At 36.1% G+C, this 23627-nt stretch overlaps 1 protein-coding gene across 3 annotated transcripts in view; it reads right to left on the reverse strand.

The window, feature by feature from the left end:
* Positions 1–23627, reverse strand: part of gtdc1.S (glycosyltransferase like domain containing 1 S homeolog) — a 151447-nt gene that overhangs the window by 66657 nt on the left and 61163 nt on the right. For all 3 annotated transcript variants that reach the window (XM_018237592.2, XM_018237591.2, NM_001096040.1), the window contains 1 exon segment: positions 14975–15262. In XM_018237592.2, the coding sequence (XP_018093081.1) occupies positions 14975–15262 (288 nt within the window).

The raw sequence follows: 23627 nt of genomic DNA on the forward strand, positions 1-23627 counted from the left end.
ACTTGTTTGCTCTTGAAGAGTAGACGACAGCAATTAGCATGTGGCTCCATTAATATAATTATGGCAGGATATGTTTCACAGAGACACAATAGCCAACTTCCACTTGTGTTCACACACTTTAGGAGAGCCTGGCACTATATTAATAGAGAGCCAAGGACTAAAACTTGCACCTTTTGCTGAAATGTGGGCAATCACTTGAGCTAGGCTAATAAAACAGCAGTCCTTTTCTCTTCTGCGTCTTCTGTTAAAACATATAAATCAGTCATCTAAAAAGGCAGATTGATTTCTTCATCATCAAAACAAATCAAAAGTATCCTACGTACAGTATATCAAAAGTATACATTTGTAGAGCACTGTTTGATTTATATGTCTGCAAGAGACACCTGTCCTATGTGGAGGCTAACAAGTAAGTCAAGATATACAATTCTATAGATCCCAACAAAGTAAGCAGTTTAGACAAAAATCAATATATAGTCCAATGACCACAGCATGACGATCTATGCTATCAATATTATATAAACAATGAACAGAACCTTGTACCAGTCTTCTGTTCGATTGCAAGAACTTCTGCGAGCTCAAACCTGCGGGACTGTACCACAGAAGTTGAGCAATGTGTCTCCACAGTAGAGGACACAGTACAGCCTTTTCCTACCAAGCTCACTAACCTCTCCCAGCTGTTCAACTCCACTGCCAAAACCGATGACTTTGAAAATCAGCTCCACTGGAACAATCTCAGGCTCATAGGACTGCCCAAAAAAAAAAAGAGGGTCATTCACTTGAAAAATTCCTAGAGGACTGGCTCCACCAAACCTTAGGCCCTGAAGTGTTCTCTTCGATCCTGATAATTGAGAGGGCCCAACGAGTCCCACCCCAACCATATCCTCCTGGTGCTAATCCCAGCCCATTGATAATGCGCTTCTTGAATTACTGGGACCAGGGTGCTTCCGTCTCTGCAGCATGCTGGAAATGCCAACTTACTTTCACCGGGGCCCGTGTCCCTATTCCCAGGCTGCTCCGCATCTGTCAAAAAAGCACGTGCTTTGTTCAGGGGTGTCAAGCGGCACCTGCAGGCACTGGGTCTTACCTATTCTGTATTATTCCCGGTGAAGCTCTGCATAATAGAAGGGGAGAACTCACATTTCAATGATCCACAAAGGAAGTGGATCATTGGCTTGTACTGTAGCTCCACTACGCAGCCCGGCCAGACAGTGAGATAGACAACCTCTATTTAAGAGTAAACACTGAACAGGTTAATCATATCCTCTCCATACTAATCACCACTATTTCTAACTGGACCTGCTATGACTATTGTGAATGTCACAGCTCTTAGAACATATTTATACTTGACAATATGCTACCCAAGTGATTTAGACTACATTAAAAGGTCTCTGAGGCCAGAGATAGAGCCTGCTGGGCCCTGGAGTTCTGATAATCTGCTTCATAACAGCACACCGTTGTCTGCAACTGTTTGCTTAACTGTCTCAACAACTGATTAATGGTGCTTGCTAATATATATTGTCCTTCTCGCTCCCTTTGCTAGAGCATATCTTTACAATTCTCACCTCACTGCCCCCCAAACCCCTCTGTCTCATGGGAGACTTTAATGCCATCCTTGACCCACAACTAGAAAGACTAGTTGTGGGTCCTGATAAGTGACATTACGGCAGCTAAGACCTATGTTAAAATGGTAGTAGAGGAAGCTGAGTGTGCCCTTAGGGAAGCTGGGAGTGATCACTGCTATGCTCAGTCAGAGTACTCCCATCTGAAACTAACACAAACCCAAAGAAATTTTAAAATTGTCCAAACTAAAATAACCAGGAAAAGATTCCTATACTCTAATTAGAAGGTGTTTGACCAAGGCAACAAAGCTGGGCAACTGCTAGCCCACTTAGCCTCGTCGCTACTCCTAAAGAAATTCTTGAAAGCTTTGCTACTTTTTATAAAACATTATATAGCTTTAAAATCACTTACACAAGCGACTAGCTTTCCCACCTTTAGATACTATAGAATTCCCACAATTGGCACCTGAAGAAAGGGCATACTGGAACGGCCATATTACTGAATTAGAAGTGGCGGAAGCAGTTGCGGCCCTGCCACCCGGTAAAATGCCAGGGACAGAAGGTTTACCCACAGCCTGGTACGTCTTACAGGGCAACCTCCTGACTAAGCAGCTCCATAAAACACTCCTTAGTGCCATAGACTCAAACCTCCTTCCCCATCATTCTATACAGCCATCACAGTTTTAATACATAAGAAAGGTAAGAACCCAGAATATTGCTCTCACTGACCAATTTCCCTGATTAACACTGATGCTAAAGTATTTCCTAAAATCCTTAAAACTCAGCTGGCTAAAGTTGCAACTTCAATGATTCATCCAAATCAGTCTGCATTTATGCCAGGGAAATCTACATCAACCAGCCTTAGCAGGGTATACACTTATTTTCAAACCCAACATGATAATGTAGCCTCTAGGATTATTGTGTTTTGGACTCAGCCAAGGCCTCATATCGGTGGGACGTGCTTAGAAGCTTCAGATTTGGCCTCAACTTTGTCAAATTGCTTCAGCTTCTTTACCAGAAACTTATAGTTGATAAAATAATGGGATAAATCGGATATTATTGGGATAAATGGGATATTATTCCCCCCATTCCACCTGACTTTGGGAACTCGGCAAGGGTTATCAAACCCCTAGTTCATTATATCAGACAGACCCATACCATAAAATAATTTAAATACAACTCCCTGGAGGACAAAATGGCATTATATGTCCATGACCTCCTGCTCTTTCTAGGGGACTATGAGAAATCACTACCTGCAGCACTTTTTTTTAAATGAAACATATAATATTGTTATAAACATCACTCTCTGATTAGATAATTTTGCAACAGAACTGAAGAAATGACAATTAACTCCTGTACTATAACATTCAATTTATAGGTATTAATACAATAATTAGTGCATACTTGTTTGTGTAGATACTCTCTGGTAACCCATTGTTTAGGGATTAGAAGGCATCCGTTACTACTTACTCAGAATGTTGAAGATAAACAATAAAGTACTCTCCATGCCATGCTGGAAATGTAATGAATGTGTAACACAAAGCATAATAGCTTTCAAACGATGATAATCGCATAATTCAGTAACTAAATTGACCTAAATAGACATTAACTCTGTACCTTAAAGACACCACACTCTGACTAATAACCAAGGCTCTTAAAAAATGGTGCTGAAACGGCTGCTTTGCAGTATGGTCAGCAAAGTGGGAACACTTATAGCTTCCATCAATCCTGACAACTATTACTTATTATATGCCCAGATTACAAACAAACTGTAGCCTAGAGAGTTGTACAGTAACATATATTTTGGATGACAGGACCCTTTTCTACTTATACTCCCCATGAATTCATAATTGATTTAATTAATATATTATAAGTAATTAAGTGTATGTTGTTTATTCGCACATACATACTTCATTAGTTTTTCTCATCTCAAAGACATTCGCATCCCAATTGAATATGCTTAAATTTCACTGGGAAGAAATGGTGAGTGTTTTGAAATATATGAAAAAAACTTGATGCGTTTAAGATGTGTCCGCAGCGAGCTTTTATAATATTCACTAAAGAAAATCCACTTTGTTCTCAGAAAACTACAAGATGAATATTTAAAACCCACTGTGTTGATTGGTAAAAATAGTAACGACTATGTAATTCCTTTGTAAGCTCTAGCAAGCAGTCCCTAACCTCTTAATTTGTACCCTCCATAAAAATGCTGATTTGTGTTTTCCACTTCCCTAAATGCGAGATTACAAATATATTATGAACATTTTCTTATTAAATTATTGAATATATGGTAAGTTTATACATAAAGGGATTCTGGCATGATTTTCATGATGTATTTTTTATTTCTAAATTACACTGTTTACACTGGAAATAATTCACTTTACAATATAAAATTTCATTCCTGAACCAGCAAGTGTATTTTTTTTTAGTTGTAATATTGGTCTGTAGACAGCCACCTCAGGTCATTTTGCCTGGTCATGTGCTTTTAGAAAGAGCCCGCAGTTTAGGATGGAACTGCTTTCTGGCAGGCTGTTGTTTCCTCCTACTCAATGTAACTGAATGTGTCTCAGTGGGACCTGGCTTTTTCTATTGAGTGATGTTCTTAGATCTACCAGGCAGTTGTTATCTTGTGTTAGGGAGCTGCTATCTGGTTACCTTCTCATTGTTCTGTTGTTAGGCTGCTGGGGGGGGGGAAAGGGAGGGGGATGATATCACTCCAACTTGAAGTACAGCAGTAAAGAGTAACTGAAGTTTATCGAGCACAATATTTTGGGGCAGTTTTTTTTGAGAAACGGATTTCAGTGCAGAATTCTTCTGGAGCAGCACTATTAACTGATGCATTTTGAAAAAAAACAAAAAAAAAATACATTTGAAAATACATTTCATGACAGTATCCCTTTAATTAACAGCATTGGAACAATTTAGCATTGTGAAATATGTGTAGAAAGGTTCATAAGGAGATAGGTACAAACCATTTGATACATAGTGATTAAGGCATATGGTGCCATCAAGATCTAGCCTATGCCACCAAAAATATTTTATATGGAAAATCTAAGCAAGAAGAAGTTTACTTTATATGACCTACACATTTTTGCTCACACAAGTCAATGCATCATTTTGCACAAGAAACAGATCATAGCGTGAAACATCATAATGGTAGCATCAACTCCAACAAACAGACTGAGATGCATTGATTTGATTTTTCAATTGACAAAAGAGCATAAGCAGCATTATCATTAGTATGAGATATCTGAAATACTGCAAACATTAAACAGCATTGGGGAAAGTATGACTAATTCAATATAAACATTTTTCAAGTAATCTAAGTTTGATTGTGCTTAAAAGACAGAACACAAATACTGACAGAATCATAGAACTTATCCCTGATTTATACATTTTTCTACCTAAAACCCATTACAGTTACACTGGATATTAATACCACAACATTACTGTACTGGTGCCATAGGCTGAATTAGAATACAAAGAAAGAGTGGAGGGAATGTACAAGTAGTGGATACCACTATTTTGGAATATAGGCATCCTTGGGGACATAACCAAAAACAAATGCCCTATTCTCACTACAGTATTTAGTTCCCTATGAAGTCCATGTAGTCCTCTGGGAGCCAAAATAATTATGACTTCATGTGATCAAAACATGATGATATTAAAGTACAGCATGAACATCTGGGGAATACAAAAAGATGGTATTGGCTATATTTCTTGTAAAAATCAAATCAAAAGATAGGTCAGAGAGGTATAAAGGAGATTTGTCTAAAATTTGGGGGTTCCTACTAATGGCCTTCTAGTTTTTGTTAAAAGAATCCAATATACTTTGACAAACCATTTGCAAACCCCACTTGAGTTCACAGCGTGATGCAAGCTTTTCCTCCCCTTCTTCTTAGCAAACTGATGCATTCTGTGGCTTGAAGCCCCTCTGCTTTCCAAGGTTGGTGGCAGATTCTCTGGAAAGCAGTGGAACTTCAACCCTCAATCCATCACATCACAATGCAAGGGAGGAGTCACATTAAAGTGTGAACATAAGAAAAGTGAAGAACTGTAAACAGAGACAGACTATCATTGTTTCTTCTAATCTTGGAATCAGGAATGTTTGTGTAAAAAAAATACAAGTATGGGACCTGTTATCCAGAATGGCCAGCACCTAGGTTGTCCACATAAGGAGCGTTCCGTACCTAAAATGTATTAAAATATCATTTAAACATTAATTAAACCCTATAGGATTGTTTTGCATCTTCAATAAAGATTAATTATACCGTATTATTACAGAGAAAAAGGAAATTATTTTTAAAATATTGAATCGAGCAAATTCTGTGCTTTTTATCACATTAACCCAATATAGCTCTTGCAACTCACCAATAATTTTGGCTACAGTCTTTTCAGATGAACAAAGCATTGCTTTAAACATAAGCAGAAGAACATTCAAGACACAAAACTGAAACAAATGACTCGGCTGGGACCCAAGCAACTCTGCTAAAATACTGTCATTTATTTATAAACTGTCAGCAAAGGTTGCATGCTATATTCCTTAACACAGATTCAGAAAGCAGACTAGGCATTGCATTTAAAGGCACATGTTCATGCTATTTTTATACACATTTAAATCAAGAATATCTCTCTCAGAAAATGTCTCACTCAATGATTTGTATTTAGTTAGATCTACATATATATTTTCACTTATGAGAAAACACACCTTCATGCTAAAAGCTGTGAATAATCTCCCTTTTGCATCTCCATAAAATAAACGGCACCTTTAACAAAGTGTCTGGGGTAAATTCTAGATACTATGCTGCAGTTATGTAATAGAAAGATAATTCTAAAAATTCACTTGTCCACTTTTATTATTGTGTAGACCATGATATTAATTATAATCCCAAAGTACAGGTATTACACCTGTTAACCAGAATGCTTGGGGCCTGGGGGTTTCTGGATAAAGGATCTCCATAAGTTAAGTCTGCTAAAAAGAATCATGTAAAACATGAATTCAACACAGGAGATGTTTTTGCCTCCAACAAGAATGAATTATAACTTAGTTAGGGTCAAGTACAAGTTGCTGTTTAATTATTACAAAGAAAAAATAAATATGTCATTATATGTTAAATTATTTGATTAAAATGAAGATGAGCTGACGCGAAAGGAGATCTGCACCACCAGTGCAGTGATATGTGAAGTGCGAGAAGTGCAGTGACAACCTATATTAGAAACTTTACTTTACATCGCAGGTGCAATACATATGCCAGGACACCACAAGAAAAATCAATGAGTTAAGTGGTTCAAAAGATTTACCATATCAGTTTACCTAGTGATTACATTACAATACTGAAAGCAAATACATAATTAGTAGCAATGTTCCCTCTAATTTCTATGTGAGCAAAAAAAGTTATTTTGTGCGCACATTTTAAACTTGTGCAACCATTTCTAAGAACTATGCGTGTGATGATCAAAATATATGCAAAATTTTGTGTTCTCACACAAAATTTGATGTGTGCACTGGCCTTAAAACCTGTGTGCACGCATGAGCGCACATCTTAGAGGGAACATTGGAGAAAAGTCCTTCACAACTATTACTACATGAGTCTGTAAGGGCATTTCAGGGACCAAGAGTTTCAACTGGAAACCAGGGTCTCTAGCTACAGATCCAGTACAGGTATGAGACCTGTTATCCAGAATGCTCAGGACCTGATGTTTTCCGGATAAGGGATCTTTCTGTAATTTGGATCTTCATACCTTACGGCTATTGGAAAATCATGTAAACATTAAATAAACCCAATAGGCTGGTTTTGATGTCCAATTAGGATTAATTAGATCTCTGGATCAAGTACAAGGCACTGTTTTATTTTTACAGAGAAAAAGGAAATTATTAAAAATTAGGATTATTTGGATAAAATGGAGTCTATGGGAGATGGCCAATCTGTAATTCAGAGCTTTCTGGATAATGGGTTTCCGCATAACAGATCTCATACCTACATTGAAATCCAAAACAAATTATCACATGACATATCTCTATAGAAGACCTTTTGAAAGCTTAAATTAAGAACCTTATTTTAAAACTATATTCTACTTGTGTTTATCTTGGCTGTTCTTTGTGCATATGGCATATCATGCTCTTATTGGTTATGCGTTAGATAAGTTATTTTAAATTGGTACTCATGTAAAAAACATACCAAGCAAAATACAGTTTATTGTAAATAATCTAAAAATATTTATATAATCCAATGAGAACTTGTGATACTTTGGAGCAATCTGTCATAGTGGTACGATCAGGCCTAGAAGTATGCAGAATGAGTGAGATACTTGATGCAGGCAAGAATCTTATTTTCTAATTTATATTCACCAATTAAACATAAACTGTAATTGTTATAGCAAATTTACATAAATCAGTTGATAAAGCATCCTAACACAAAAGGGCAGGAGTTCAATATCCTCCATTTGCATAGACTCGCCTGAAGAAAATATAAATGTTTGGATTTTCACTGAAGAGGCTAGCTGCGTTAGAACTTTAATGGGCTTAAAACAGTGAATTTTAAAGAAACTGATTGCAACTCCTGTAGCTACTAAATGTCTTGCTGTACCCAGTGGCATTTGTAAAAAATATAAAAAAAAGCAGAGTCCATTCTGCAAGATAACATCATCATCATCATCATCGGTAGTGCTCTATGTAGGACACAACAGCTCTGGCACAATATTGCCAGTCATTTATCTGTTGTCAGCACAGGTTACACACTGTAATCCTTGACTGCCTCGGAATTAGAATGTCTTTGATGTCCCCACAAGAGTTTTTTGCCTGAAGGCTTTACCAATGCTCTGCAGCTCAGTGTTTATTCCTCATAATCTTCCTCTCATCTCCAGGCTAGCAGTGACAGATGGTTATAGGCACACAATAGTATTAAGTTTGATATTTTTTTTTTAATGCTGTGCTCTCTGTACAACAAATAGCTATCAGACGCGGGCCAGGGAACTGACATGGTTCACTTAGGTACGGCAAACAAACAGCATGGTTTGATGCTTTCTGTCATTTTTCCTGCTAACCCTGCTTGTTTCCATTGTATACTCTCAAAGGTAAACTATATTAACCTTATAGACTGTTATTAAAAAGATATATCTATATGAGCATTCACCTCTCTGCTTCCCTCTTTTCTTACTCTTTTGGTTATGAAAGTAATACTGCTGACATATTGAACGAATTTCCAATGTCAACATAAATTTTTACTGTGTGATAATATTCAGCTTTATATAGCTGTGTGTCACATAGGAGCTCATGGATGATGCATAGTAGTAAATAATCCAAAAAAAATTAGTTCTCTTGTCAGCCCCTACCTTGTATATCCCGAGGCATCAGAAAAATTGACTACACTAGTTTTCAAAATTAGCCCTAATGTTGGTTTGCAGTGTGCCTGGCAACCTCTAAGTTTCTAATGGTCTACTATATTAACTGTAAGGATAAATGTTTTACTTTTATATTTTGGCATTTTACTTGTGCTGATGCAGCATTCCCCTGCCCTCCCCAACCTTCTACAAATTAAAAATAATTTAGCTTAAGCAATAATGATGTGCACAGACACAATGCTGCATATCTTTGAGCAACTAACTTAAGGCAATAAAACTAAATTACTGCAAAAATACAAGCAGCCGGGGCAGGGAATTATTCAATTTAATATTGTTAATTTTATTAAATGAGATTTGTCTTGTTTCATGCAAATTATTAATGAGCAAAATGATAATAGAATAGTCTTTAAGAAAATAATTACAATCTGGGAAACCTTAAGAAGGTTTCAAAATGATACAAATGAAACACCAGACTAAAAACCTACATTTTTATTGATGACATAATTTTTTATTGCTGCATCCCAGGATAAAGGTATGAATGCACAGGCGCACAGCCATGATGTTTATCATCTAAAGGGTAGACTGGAAGTGTGAAGTTGATTAAACGATCCAAAAACTGATTCCAAATCAACTTCCAATCCCTAAATTTTATGTTCAGATATTTAGAGTCAAAGATGAAAATCCCTTTAGGTACCAGATGCTGCAGATCATCTGGGAAAAGCTTCTGGAGTTTATGTGCTGCAAGTCAAATCCTTTGTAAAGGCGATTTGCCCTGCCGGTGTTGTTTACTTATTGCTTCACCTGCAAACAGTTGCTCTCGGAACATTTGACCTACTGATCAGCCCAGCATCTCTGCAATAAACAGTCTATAATCTGTGGATGAAGGGAACTCTAATCAGGCCACATGCAGATTAAACAAACTGCGAGGAATAAAAACTAGATTAAAATGTTCGTGCCCAATACCACAAGATTATCAGGACATTTTACCTCTATAAATCCTATTTTATTTCTGAGTCAAGCTGAAGTTTGTACATGGATTTCAGTAGCGATTATGTAGAACATTTTACATTTCTGTCAGATCAGATTATCTGAACAGGTACTATTCTTGGTTTAGGACTTGAGCTGCACATAAAGGAAAAATCATAAGACAAATAAAGCTAAAAATATAGTTTTGTTCAACTAGTTGAGAAATGGTCCTCGGTGCTAAATTTAATGCAACCCCCTATCTTTTACCCACAATGAAGCACTGTACCATCCTTAAACAATATAGGTCTCTATGAAAAAGATATTGCATAAAACAGCTCGTATGTAAAACTCTGCTTCGTGCAATAAAGCATTTTCATAATAATATACTTTTTTAGTACTATGTGCCATTGGGTAATCCTAAATAAAAAAATGACATTTTAAGAACTAAGGGCCACCTCCTGGGGTTCTACAATTCACCGTGCACACAAACAAACCATGCACGTTAGACCACATGAGCCAATTAACGGAAACGGTTGTGTTTTTTCCTTCCACACATCTTCCTGTTACAGGTAGAGATGCATTTTTTCTGGTCAGGTGATCTCTAAGGCAGCACAGAGAATATCATGAAATGGGGGCTCAAGGGAAAAGATGGGCAAAATTTACTTAAAGAGATACTGAGGGCAATATTTACTTAAAGAGATACTGTCATGGGAAACCATGTTTTTTTCAAAATACATCAGTTAATAGTGCTGCTCTACCAGACTTCTGCACTGAAATCCATTTTTCAAAAGAGCAAACAGATTTTTTTTTTTATATTTAATTTTGAAATCAGATGTGGGGCTAGACATAGTCAGTTTCCCAGTTATGTGACTTGTGCTCTGATAAACTTCAGTCACTCTTCACTGCTGCACTGCATGTTGGAGTGACATCAAGCGCCCCCCCCCCAGCAGCCCATCATCAGAAAAATGGGAAAGTAACTAGATAACAGCTCCCTGGTAGAAATAAGAACAGCACAGTAACATTGAGTAGGAGAAACAATAGCCTGTCGGGAAACAGTTCCATAGTGCAGCACTGGTTCTTTCTGAAAGCACGTGACAAGGCAAAATGACCTGAGAAGGCTGCTTACACACCAATATTACAAATAAAAAAATATTTGCAGTGTAAATAGTGTAATTTAGAAATAAAAACTACACCATAAAATCATGACAGAATCCCTTTAAATATAATTATAAATAGAATTATATTCTAGTTTGGTAAGATTCTTTAATATGCCACTTACATGTGATGTAAATTATCTGTTGCTTACTTATTAATTTTGGGGGTATAGTTTCCCTTTACAAAGTGTGATATGTAAACTCTGACCTTTTGTTTTGTCTCTCACTGCATATTGTTGTTGAACATGATATCAAGTACTAGTCCTAGATATTAAAAGTTTTATTTTCTCTTAAATATCACAGGCCCACCTTCAAAGTGGTCCGGTTTAGGTGATGGTGGTCTTGTGCATAAATCACAAGTGGAAATGTGCTTGAAAGTCAAACATACCTCCATATAAGGCTGAGAGGCTACTGTTATCAAGAAAGCCTAAAATCATTTCCTGGAGCTCAGTGATTATCCTCTTTAAGTGCTCACATCCTGACTGGTCTAATTTTTTCTTAGTTTACTTTCTCTTTTTTACAATAATCTTATACATTCTAAATTGGGCTAAACTTGGGTTGGTACTATTCATATATTTTTGCACCCCACAAACCCTTATATGCCTACTTTTTAATTACTATAACATTTTCCTATATATCAATATAATACATCAGACAACCATATTACTTACTAGTCAGTTGGATAAGATGGTTCATCATATATTGACAGTCAACCCTTTTCTCCTCACAGTAGCAACATTCCTACTGACCATCAATTCCCAATTCACTACCAGCCAGTAATTCATTAACATGTGCACATCAACTGTTAGCTGCATTATGGGTTAAAAAAGACCAAAAGCCATCAAGTTTGCATATACTGTATACACTATATTCAAATTAAACTTCTGTCCCTGTTATCTAAAAGGGTAGTCTCTAGTGCATTTATTGTTCTAAAGGGATAGAAGATCCCCTGCTATCTGTCTATAAAGCCCTCTAATCTACTTGTAAAGAGTAATCATGTCCCCACACAAGTGTCTATTTACTATAGAAAACAACCTCAACCTTCACAGACTGCCTTCATTGTTTTTATTTTCCCACCCCTTTACCAATTTTGTTAGACAACTTTTCTACAAAAATCCCCAGATACTCTTAAATTAAGGCTACCCCCAACACACTACGATTTAGGGTATAATTCGTATTCATATTATTTCTAACAAAGTGCATAATCTTGCAATTATCAACACTGAACCTCATTTTCCCATTTGCTGTCCAGTATTCCAATTAATTTTCCCGTTTGCTGCCCAATATTCGAATTCAGTCAAATCACTCTGCAAAGTGGCAGCATCCTGCATGGAACTTATAGTTCTGAACAATTTAGTATCATAAGAAAAAACAGTAAGAGTACTTTCAATGACCACCCCCAGGTCATTAATAAATAAGTTAAAAAAACAAAGGACCAATCACTAACCTCCGTGGCACTCAACTAACAGCACCAGCCCAATTAGAATGTTCCATTTACCACCACAGTAATAGTCAGTAGTAGGAAAGCTTTTTGAAGGGTTATTAAAGGATAAGATACTTGACTTTATAGCAAATCATAATACTATGAGTGTATGCCAGCATGGTTTTATGCGTAATAGATCTTGCCAGACTAATTTTATTTCTTTTTATGAGAAGGTAAGCAGGGACGTCAATTCTGGGATGGCAGTGGATGTGATTTACTTAGACTTTTCTAAAGCATTTGATACAGTACCACACAAAAGGTTACTGGTTAAATTAAGGAATGTTGGCCTGGAACATAGTATTTGTACCTGGATAGAGAACTGGCTAAAAGATAGACTACAAAGAGTGGTGGTAAATTGAACATTTTCTAATTGGACCAGTGTTGTTAGTGGAGTACCACAGGGCTCTGTACTAGGTCCCTTGCTTTTCAACTTGTTTATTAATGACCTGGAGGTGGGCATTGAAAGTACTGTTTCTATTTTGCAGATGATACTTAATTGTGCAGAACTATAGGTTTCATGCAGGATGCTGCCACTTCGCAGAGTGATTTGTTTAAGTTGGACAACTGGGCAGCAAACTGGAAAATGAGGTTCAATGTTGATAAAGGCAAGGTTATACACTTTGGCAAAAATGATATAAATAAGTTATACACTAAATTGCAGTGTGTTGGGAGTTTCCTTAAATGAGAAGGATCTAGGGTTTGTTGTAGATAACAAGTTGTTTAATTCTGGGCAGTGTCATTCTGTGGCTACTAAAGCAAATAAAGTTCTATCTTGCATAAGAAAGGGCATTAACTCAAGGGATGAAAATATAATTATGCCTCTTTATAGGTCCCTGGTAAGACCTCATCTGGAGTATGCAGTGCAGTTTTGGGCTCCAGTCCTTAAGAGGGATATAAATGAGCTGGAGAGAGTGCAGAGACGTGCAACTAAACTGGTTAGAGGTGTGGAAGACTTAAATTATGAGGGTAGACTGTCAAGGTTGGGGTTGTTTTCTCTGGAAAAAAAAGGCGCTTGCGAGGGGACATGATTACACTTTACAAGTACATTAGAGGACATTATAGACAAATAGCAGGGGACCTTTTTACCCATAAAGTGGATCACCGTACCAGAGGCCACCCCTTCAGACTAGAACAAAATAACTTTAATTTGAAGCAACGTAGGGGGTTCTTCACAGTCAGGACAGTGAGGTTGTGGAATGCACTGCCGGGTGATGCTGTGATGGCTGATTCAGTTAATGCCTTTAAGAATGACTTGGATGATTTTTTGGACAGACAGAATATCAAAGGCTATTGTGATACTAAACTCTATAGTTAGTATAGGTATGGGTATATATAATTTGTGTGAAAGTAGGGAGGGGTGTGTGTATGGATGTTGGGTTTTCATTTGGAGGGGTTGGACTTGATGGACTTCGTCTTTTTTCAACCCGATTTAACTATGTAACCACATTTTAAAATCTATCCTTCAGCCAGTTATCTGTCTAAGCACAAAAAATTATGTTCCAGTCCAAAATACTTAAATTGAGCAGTAACCCTTCTGTGAACTACTATATCAAATGCTTAAACAAAGTCTAAGTAGATAACAGGCCCTACCATTCCAGAGTTGAGTTTTTAGAAATCACAAATAAACTAATTTTCTCTAAAACATGAATGCCATATCATTTATGAAAAGATCTGAATATAGAAAGCACAAATGAAAAAAAGAAACACTGAATGATGCACTAACAAAATACAAAAGCTTCTTAAAATGTTTGTTTATGGGACAATTAGTAACAACAAAAATCAGAAAACCTCTAAAACTGCAAATTGATTACAAATGGTCCAATAGGATCAGCGCAGCTCCCACTGACTTCTATAGGACCTTGACATCTTTACATAACACATTTTTGTATTAGTTTTTCGTCATTTTTACATTTAATAACTATTGTATTTTTAGAGTTTTAGAGCAAAAAAATCACAACATTTTAAAGATTTGTGGAAAAAGAATGTTAATAAATAGACCACATGGTATTGTGATATTCAGTGTAGCCAAGTATTTTATAATTTCTTACCCCTTTTAAAAGCTTTCCTGCCACTGATTTCAGACTAATAGGCCTATAGTTTTTCAGGCTAAGAACAGAATCCCTTTTGAATAATGGCACTCCATTAGCAATTCACCAATCTCTCTGCACCATGCCAGACCTCAATGAATTATGAAAATTAAGCAGAGGTTTGGCAATCACATAGTTTAGCACCCTGGAAAAACTTTTGTTTACCTTTACATGTTCAAGTCTCTCCTGGATTTCTTCCTGAGTGACCCATACATATGTAGATATATTACTAGAATTGGGTCTATTAAAAAACTGTGAATTTACTGAGGAAAATCACACCACTAATCATAATTTTAAGATACATAGTGTTGTAGAAGCATGCACTTAAAATCATTTCTATTTACAGAATACACAGAACTGTTTAAGACCATAAACAAAACTTACCATCTATGAGGCCACACAATATGCAAGGGCTTTTCCTGATGAATATCGCCAGCCAAGGTACTTTGTGAATGTACAATCACATGATCACCAACTTCACAATTGTTTTTTTCAGAGACTGCTGTTTTCTCTTGTTCAGCAGATGACTCATCAATAGAGCACTGCATTTGATGATCACTGAATTCCACAGACATACGTCCTGTCTGAATTGATGTTTTTGGGCAATAACAGATATCACTAGATGATTTATCCGCTAGGTTATGGGGTATGCATTTATGCTCTGGCAGATACCTTGAGGATAAAAAAATAAATAGATAAGCATAACTATATCAGTAATGATAAAATAGAGGTTGTCTTTACATGGAAAACAATCTAGTTTCAGTACAACTTTTTTTGCAAGGAGACATATTATAAAGGAATCTTAAATGATAAAGAAAGTAATATTCTGCGATCTCCATAAGGTATTGCATGCTTGAAGAACTCCTTTGAGTTCCAAAATCCCTATTATTCCCAGAAGAGGAAAAACTGTTCCTTATATACTATAATTCATTTGCTATTTCCACTTATCCTGGAGGCACCATCTCTGCTGCACAAATTGGGATAAAAATACTTTTTCAGAAGAAAAAAAAAAAAAAGACGCTTCATGCCTTGGTACAATCCTTATAAAGGTGTGTTGACCAATTTAAATACATCACATTTAGTTTTAACCAATGAATGAAAAGCTTAATACAAAAATGGCAAACCAAATGGGAAAACAAATAGACAAATGTTTCATTCATTGGTTAAAACTAAATGTGATGTATTTTAATTGGTCAACACCCCTTTATAAGGATTGTACCAAGGGGAGACCTGTAGCCTACGAGTAAGTGGCCATTCTTGTATGTCCTAATAAAGTCTTTTTATTTTATTAAAACCTGAGCTACTGATTTACTCGCAAATGGACCTCACCCCACTTTGACTTCTCCAGATTGAAAAATTGGCAAACAACCCTTGGGGACTGGGGGCTGTCCCGGTGAGGAACCATTTATTATGATTTTTCTTCTTTTTCCTTCTTATTTTTGATTGATAACTTTTTCTTTCCGGCATAGAGGCATACATCACTATGTGCATATTTACAAATTGGGATAGCTCCAGTTCAATAACTATGTCACACCATATCTCCATATTTCCCCATAAACTGCAAAGTAGCCCCTATAGTTAAAAATGGTTAAAGCAGTGAAGTATCATGTTTAGGATTTGCCACTAGAAACATACATATTGCTAAAGGTTTGTAGAAAGGAAAACATATAAGTGAAAAACAGTGATCATGGATAGTATTTTAATATGTGAATACATATGAGTGTTATTAGAATTATCTTATAAAGAAACAAATCCATAGCAACCAATCAGATGTTAGCATGCACTGGACTTAATCATTTAGGGCTGTGTCACACATGGTGTTTTATAGTCCGGAAATGGATATTTGAGCAAAATTGGTCAAATTTTCTCTGTATTCACAATGGCAGGTTAAAATAATGATGTGTGTCATGTGGTCCAAATAGTAATAAAAGTAGATATCTGATTAGTAGATATGGTTACTGAAGCTAGAGCAAGTACTGCATAGTTTTTGGCATGTACATAAAAAGTGATAAATACATATAATTATTTGTATTTGTATTAAGGCTGCCTTACACAAATTGATCTTGCACATTCTCTCCGACCAACTGGCCCAAGGCCAAATGGACATAAATTGCACATTAAGCACACAAGGCACGGCTGCTTTTCTGTTTTCAAAAAGTTGTGGCAACATGTTGCTCAGTGTGCTGCATTGGCTGGTGAGCATTTCAAACCTGCTGATCCCAAATTGATTGACATCCAAAGTACATGAATATATAGTTGAGAATGGTGGGCCATCATACACGTACTAATAATCGTACAAAACTATGTTAATATATTATTGGTATGTGTTTAGCCACCATTAGTATAGTAAATAAGATTAGGTTTTTGCAGATGCATTTAATAAAAGACTCAAACGAAAAAGAAAGAAGGTAACAATAGGGAGAACAGAAATCTATAATGAACAGCCTGGTGCATTATCTTGTCATTCAGGACTGGATAGACAGCGCCAAGAGATTTGTAGGCCCTCAACCTGCCCAGGAACTCCACAGAATATCGGTAAAACATAATTATATTAATATAATGCAGAACTTAATGATAGAGTATATAATTATAATTTACATTACTTTCTTGCCTTGAGATATATATATATACATACATACACACACACAAATACAAGAGGTCCTCTGCACTAAACCCATTATCAATATATTTAAGACATTGAGACATTTTGTGCATACAGCTACTAAAAAATGCCTTACCCTTTAAATAAAACGGATTGTTTGTCCACATATTGCAATATATTTTAGCTGCATATATATATATATATATATATATATATATATATATATATATATATATATATATATATATATATATATATATATATATATATATATATATAGTCCCACAGTGCCTGCACTCAAACCAAAGGATGAAGCCAGAGGTGCACGATCCAAATGTAATTCATATATGGAAAGAAGATCAGCACTCACTGTAGTTTTGGTGAAATTGTGTTGATTTATTAATCAAAAATCACATCTTATCCGACGTTTCGGTCCCACATGGGGACCTTTCTCAAGGATAAGATGTGATTTTTGATAAATAAATCAACACAATTTCACCAAAACTACAGTGAGTGCTGATCTTCTTTCCATATATATATATATATATATATATATATATATATATATATATATATATATATATATATATATATATATATATATATATCTTCCTTCAGTTGTTTATTTTTCAGTTAGCTATACTGCATCTGAAAAGAAGTGCATTCTTAATCATTTCCCCTTTTCCCTTTAGTCTGCTGATCCAAAAGAAATTAAACTTCTGCCCTCACAGCAGCCCACAGCTGACTACTACTATCAGTATTCTCCAGATCAGTGATCTAAATCAGCAAATGTCAAAATTGATGTTAAGAAGCCCCTACACACAAAAATAACAATATAGCTGACTCCATTCACTGAGTGATTATTTCATTCAGTAAATGTATGGAAACATCTTCTTACCCAGAACTTGGAACATCCGTCCATATAGGGCCACCATCAGAAATCAATGTTTCCCTTTAGGGCCCTGCACAGGTGCAATAATTTGGGGTCACCTGTGATATAACGTGCCATATAAAACATTGGTAACAGGGCCACAGCAATTTGTCACACAGAACCGCACTCCAAAGTCTTTTTAGTGAGTCAAATCACCTTTATTAGCATGTGTGTCCAACGTTTCGGCCCCCCTTTTCATCCTTGAAAAGGGCCCCAAGGGGGGCCGAAACATTGGACACACATGCTAATAAAGGTGATTTGACTCACTAAAAAGACTTTGGAGTGCGGTTCTGTGTCACAAATTATATATATATATATATCTATATATATATATATACATATATATATATATAGATATAGATATAGATAGATAGATATTAACACAACGACAGAGAGGGAGTCAGCATCATGGAACACAGGCTCTATCTACAAAGGCTGGAGCCGAGGAGTGGTGACGTAAGGTTAAGAATTACCCCTCGAACACAATCATACTGTGCTAAATTCCTCCGAGTGGCCTATTACTGAGCGTACTTTACCCTGCACATGCGCACTGAACAACAGAGAGCACGGCGACCGGAATGGACCGGGAGGCCCTTTAAACGGCTGTGAGTACCATCATGTGACCCCCTAAGCACAACTCCTGTTGCATCAGAGCACGACTACGTGGTGTATATTATTTCTGCAGGGTGCCTCCGAGCGGCCCTTTAAATGTTTCCCAACTAATGGTGAGCACGGCTATCGGTCTCCCATATATGTCCCAGCTATTGGTGAGCATGATCCTTGAGATGAAAGAAGATTGTATATCTCAGGACTTGTGGCGAGTCCCGGGCTGTTTGTGGTGGGGGACACACTGCTGGGCATATGGAGGGGGGCCCCGATGACTTCGGTGAGGTTTATGTGGGACGCAGAACAAATTGGAGAGCGTGATAAGAGACTACATTTGGATCTATATTACTATGATAAACACTGGGACTGTTTCTGACGATGGTGGTTCTTTACATAAACATTGGGTTAATATCTCTCCAATAAGAGGAACGCTTGTTGGCTTATGAGGTGGGTTTTGCACTTGGGATGTTTTTTTTTTTATGTTTTTATTTTTTAAATTTTTCATTCTTTATCATCACAGTTATTTTATCCTGACATTTTCTGAACAGTTTTAATTTTTATTTTATTGTAATTTGGATTTAATTTATTAGTATCCAGGTATAAATATCAATGTGATTACACAATAATGAATCATATAGTATATTATGGGTGATTGACACTTGATAGTTTGCAATATTTGTGAGTTTTATGTGACTACATGTATCAGGACACAAGGGATAGTTTGCAATATTTGTGGTTTTATGTGACTACATGTATCAGGGCACAAGGGAGTTGTAGTTGAATCCTAATTTTTGGGAATATAGCTACTGGTGGTAGTGGGTAATACACATTGTGGGGAGTGTTTATTCATTAAAATAGTGGTCACTTGCTACCAGTTTGATATTAGTAATGACATAGAATATAACACGCAACAGAGAAAAGTGAAAGTTTAACAGCCCAAAGGAAGGAGAGATCGTTGTCTTAGTCAATGATTTTCACATGAACAATATAATTACAAAAACGGTGTCCTTGAGAGTAATCTAGTAATGAAACAATGTATTAATGTAACAGATAAAAGTAGTAACATATAGGAACATTCCCAGATTGGTGTGAAACACTTGGACACATTTTGTTATATTATTGCTATGAAGGTGTTGTTTTTAATTTAGTGTTTTCTGCTAGGAGAGATGAATACAAACTGATATACTCTAGGGGGCACATTTACTTAGCTCGAGTGAATAGAATAAAAAATACTTCGAATTTCGAAGTATTTTGTTGGCTACTTCGACCTACGACTTTGAATCAAACGATTCAAACTAAAAATAGTTTGACTATTCGTTAGTCGATGTACTGTCTCTTTAAAAAAAAAAAAAAACTTCGACCTCCTACTTTGCCACCTAAAACCTACCCAGCATCAATGTTAGCCTATGGGGAAGGTCCCCATAGGCTTTCTAGCCAATTTCTGATCAAAGGAATTTCGTTTGTTCGATCAAACTATTATTCCTTCAATCGTTCAATCGAACAAATAGTGCTAAATCCTTCGACTTCGATATTCGAAGTCAAAGGATTTAACTTCGAGGGTCGAATATCGAGGGTTAATTAAACGTCGATATTCGACCATTAGTAAGTGTGCGTGCGTGTGTGTGAGATATACCTAGTCAAATTTTTAATTAGCTTTTAATCGTGTGACTAAGCTGTAGCTGGTGGTTTCCCGCCAGTGTGTGGTTAAAAGACATGTTCAGTATTGACTTTGGCACTTTGAGAAAGGCTGAGGGGTCAGCCGAAACGTCAGTCTGCTGCTATTTTATTAAATCAATTGTGTTTCATTTTTAAGACCTGAGTAGTGCTGATCCCCTTTTTGCAAATATATATATATATATATATATATATATATATATATATATATATATATATATATATATATATATATATATATATATATATATATATATATATATATATATATATAGTTGTGTTCACAATAATAGCAGTGTGCTTAAAAAGTGAATAAAGCTCAAAATCCTTATAATAACTTTTATTTCCATACATGCAAATGCAATGCTTGCATGTTTTGATTCTATTCCAAATCAAAACATGAAGAAAAATGTATCAAATTTGTGATTTTACAGAAAGTGAAGAAAAGATGATAATTAGGCTGCTCAAAGAAATATAGCAGTACCTGCATTCTTCTTTACAAACAAAACTAAAATGTTTTAAGATTTGCTTTCCTTTGAATCACTGAACTAATGTTTAGTTGTATAACCACTAGTTGTATAACCACTGTTTCTGAGAACTGTTGCACACCTGTATTCCATGGAGCCAACCAACTTCTGGCACCTGCTACATTCCACAATTCTTCTGCATTTCTTGGTTTTGCCTCAGAAACAGCATTTTTGATGTCACCCCACAAGTATTCTAGTAGATCAAGGTCCAAGGATTGGGCTGGCCACTCCATAACATCAATCTTGTTGGTCTGGAACCAAGATGTTGCTAGTTTAATCGTGTGTTTGGGCTTGTTGTCTTGTTGAAACACCCATTTCAAGGGCATTTCCTCTTTGGCATAAGGCAACATGACCTCTTCAAGTACTGTATTTTGATGTATTGAAACTGATCCATGATCCCTGTTATGAGATAAATAGGCCCAGAAACATAGTAAGACACATCCCCATATCATGATGCTTGCACCACCATGCTTCACTGTCTTCATGGTGTACTGTGGCTTGAATTCAGTGTTTCGGGGCGGTCTGAAAAACCGTCTGCAGTACTTATACACAAAATGAGCGATCTTGCTTTCATCAGTTCACAAAATTTTACGATATTTCTCTTTAGGTCAGTCAATTTGTTCTTTGGCAAATTGTAACCTCTTTAGCATGTCTTTTCTTTTTTCAACAATGTGGGGGCTTCTTATAGGGGTCTTCTAATTGTAACAGTACTCACAGGTAACTTTAGACCTTCTTTGAACTTGCTGGAGCTGATTTTTTGCCATTTTGGCTATTCTTCTTATCTAACATCAAGACAAAGTCATCCAACCATTTTGGAATGAGTGGCTTGTTACGGCTTAAAGATGAAGTCAAATATGTTTGGGGACCATGACCCAAATTGGTTTGTTTATAGTGGAAGAGGCTCTGCACTGTGTTTTTTCCAGTAGTAAAGGGATGGGTGTAGGGAGTTTTTGGTGGCTTTATGTTCATAAGTCAATACAAAAAGCTTATGACTGTGAGAAGTTTAATTTGTATGTTGGGGAGAGGCACAGAAAAATCCATGAATGTTACTATTTGGAACCAGAATCTGGCCTGTTTAGCATTTTTATAAAAATAAAATATTAATAGTAATTATGAAGTCCCATAATAAAAGGAAAAAATGCCAGATTCAGTCAGCAGCAGTTACTTGATAAACGAGGAGTTCATTTACTCAGAGTGATTGGGTTTGCAATGGTGTTAAAGGCTGTTAATTACATGTAAATCGGCCACAAAGAATGATTCATATTACCTTATATCCTAGCTGGATAGTAGTACTTTAGTAATGACATATTTCCATTAAAATAGTGATATTACCAAGTTTCTCTCAAGCGATAGTGCTGTGAAACATAAAATATGTAGCAGAGATCACAGATATTTTTCCATGAAGCGGCACTGGGAACTGGATAATGGCTAGCATTTAGGGGCATTAGGAGAAAATGATACTGTACCTTATTTCACCTCATCATTATTGTGTTGCGTCTTTATTTTATTGAATTAATGCAAGGACACTAAGGACTGCAATTTCCTGTTTTTTATGGAAATTCTTCTAATCAGGACTGTTGTTCCTAAGCATGGATGCTCCTTTAAAGAAAGCACTTTGTAAGATGCAGGAGGAAATGTGATCATAACACTTTAATAGTTAAGTGACTTTATAAGAAAAATGACTCCAAATGTTTTCTAAAGCTTCCAAACCGCACAAAAGAACATTATCGTAATATTATGTTTCCCCATGCCTCCATTATTTCGGCTTGCTATGCTTAAAATGATACTTGGATGCAAATGTGACTTATAAATTGTTTAAAACAAAACCAGGAACTTGAGCAAGTAAATGTTTTCACTGCATGATTTGAAATATTTTTCTTCACGGTTGGAAAGCCAATTATCTGAGCAGTATAGGTGGAGAGAGTGAAGTCAGACAGAAGACATTTTGTATTGCAGTAGTTGTCTTACTTGGAAAGCATGCAGTTGCATGTTTACCATATCCTGCTCTTAGGAACAGAGATGACTTTTGAATCATATTTTTAAAAAGAAGTGTTAATGTAAACTTGAATATAAAATTAGAGGGAACATTGCTAGTCTCAGTATTATTACAATTTAGGATTTATACCTCTCTAAATTTCACCTAAAAAAAAAAAACCTATGATCTGCTGTACTAAATTCTATATAGCACCTTTTAAAGTAAAAACAAATGTTGGCTTGGCATGAATAAATACAGCTTAAACATTTACAGTGTTCTTTCAAAAGCAAAGCATGGTGCTGGAGCATGTCATATATGAGTCTAAAGGCCAATAAACATAAAATTTAGTGTGGGTTACTCACATATATGTAAAGATTTGTAACTAGTCATTATTGGCTACGTAAACACATGTTTCTGTTTCAAGCGGGAATGTCTGTTAGAAAAACTATGTTGCCAACTGGTGCTCTAGTGTGTGCTTCTTCAGGATTACTGATGGTGCAGCCCACAAGAAATGGGAAATAGAACTGAGGATCTAAAGTATGGTATAATCCAAAACTCAAATAGTGTATAACTCTGCTGGGAAAAAAATGGAACATCTTTCTAACTTAGTAATGATACTACTAATAATGTAAATACTAATGAGAGTGACATCAGTCATATGGGGGAATGTAATTTAGGTTGTTAATGGAAAAATCATTTTTACAATTCATTAACAATGCAAA

Source organism: Xenopus laevis, chromosome 9_10S (genome assembly GCF_017654675.1).
Source record: "Xenopus laevis strain J_2021 chromosome 9_10S, Xenopus_laevis_v10.1, whole genome shotgun sequence".
NCBI lineage: Eukaryota > Metazoa > Chordata > Amphibia > Anura > Pipidae > Xenopus > Xenopus laevis.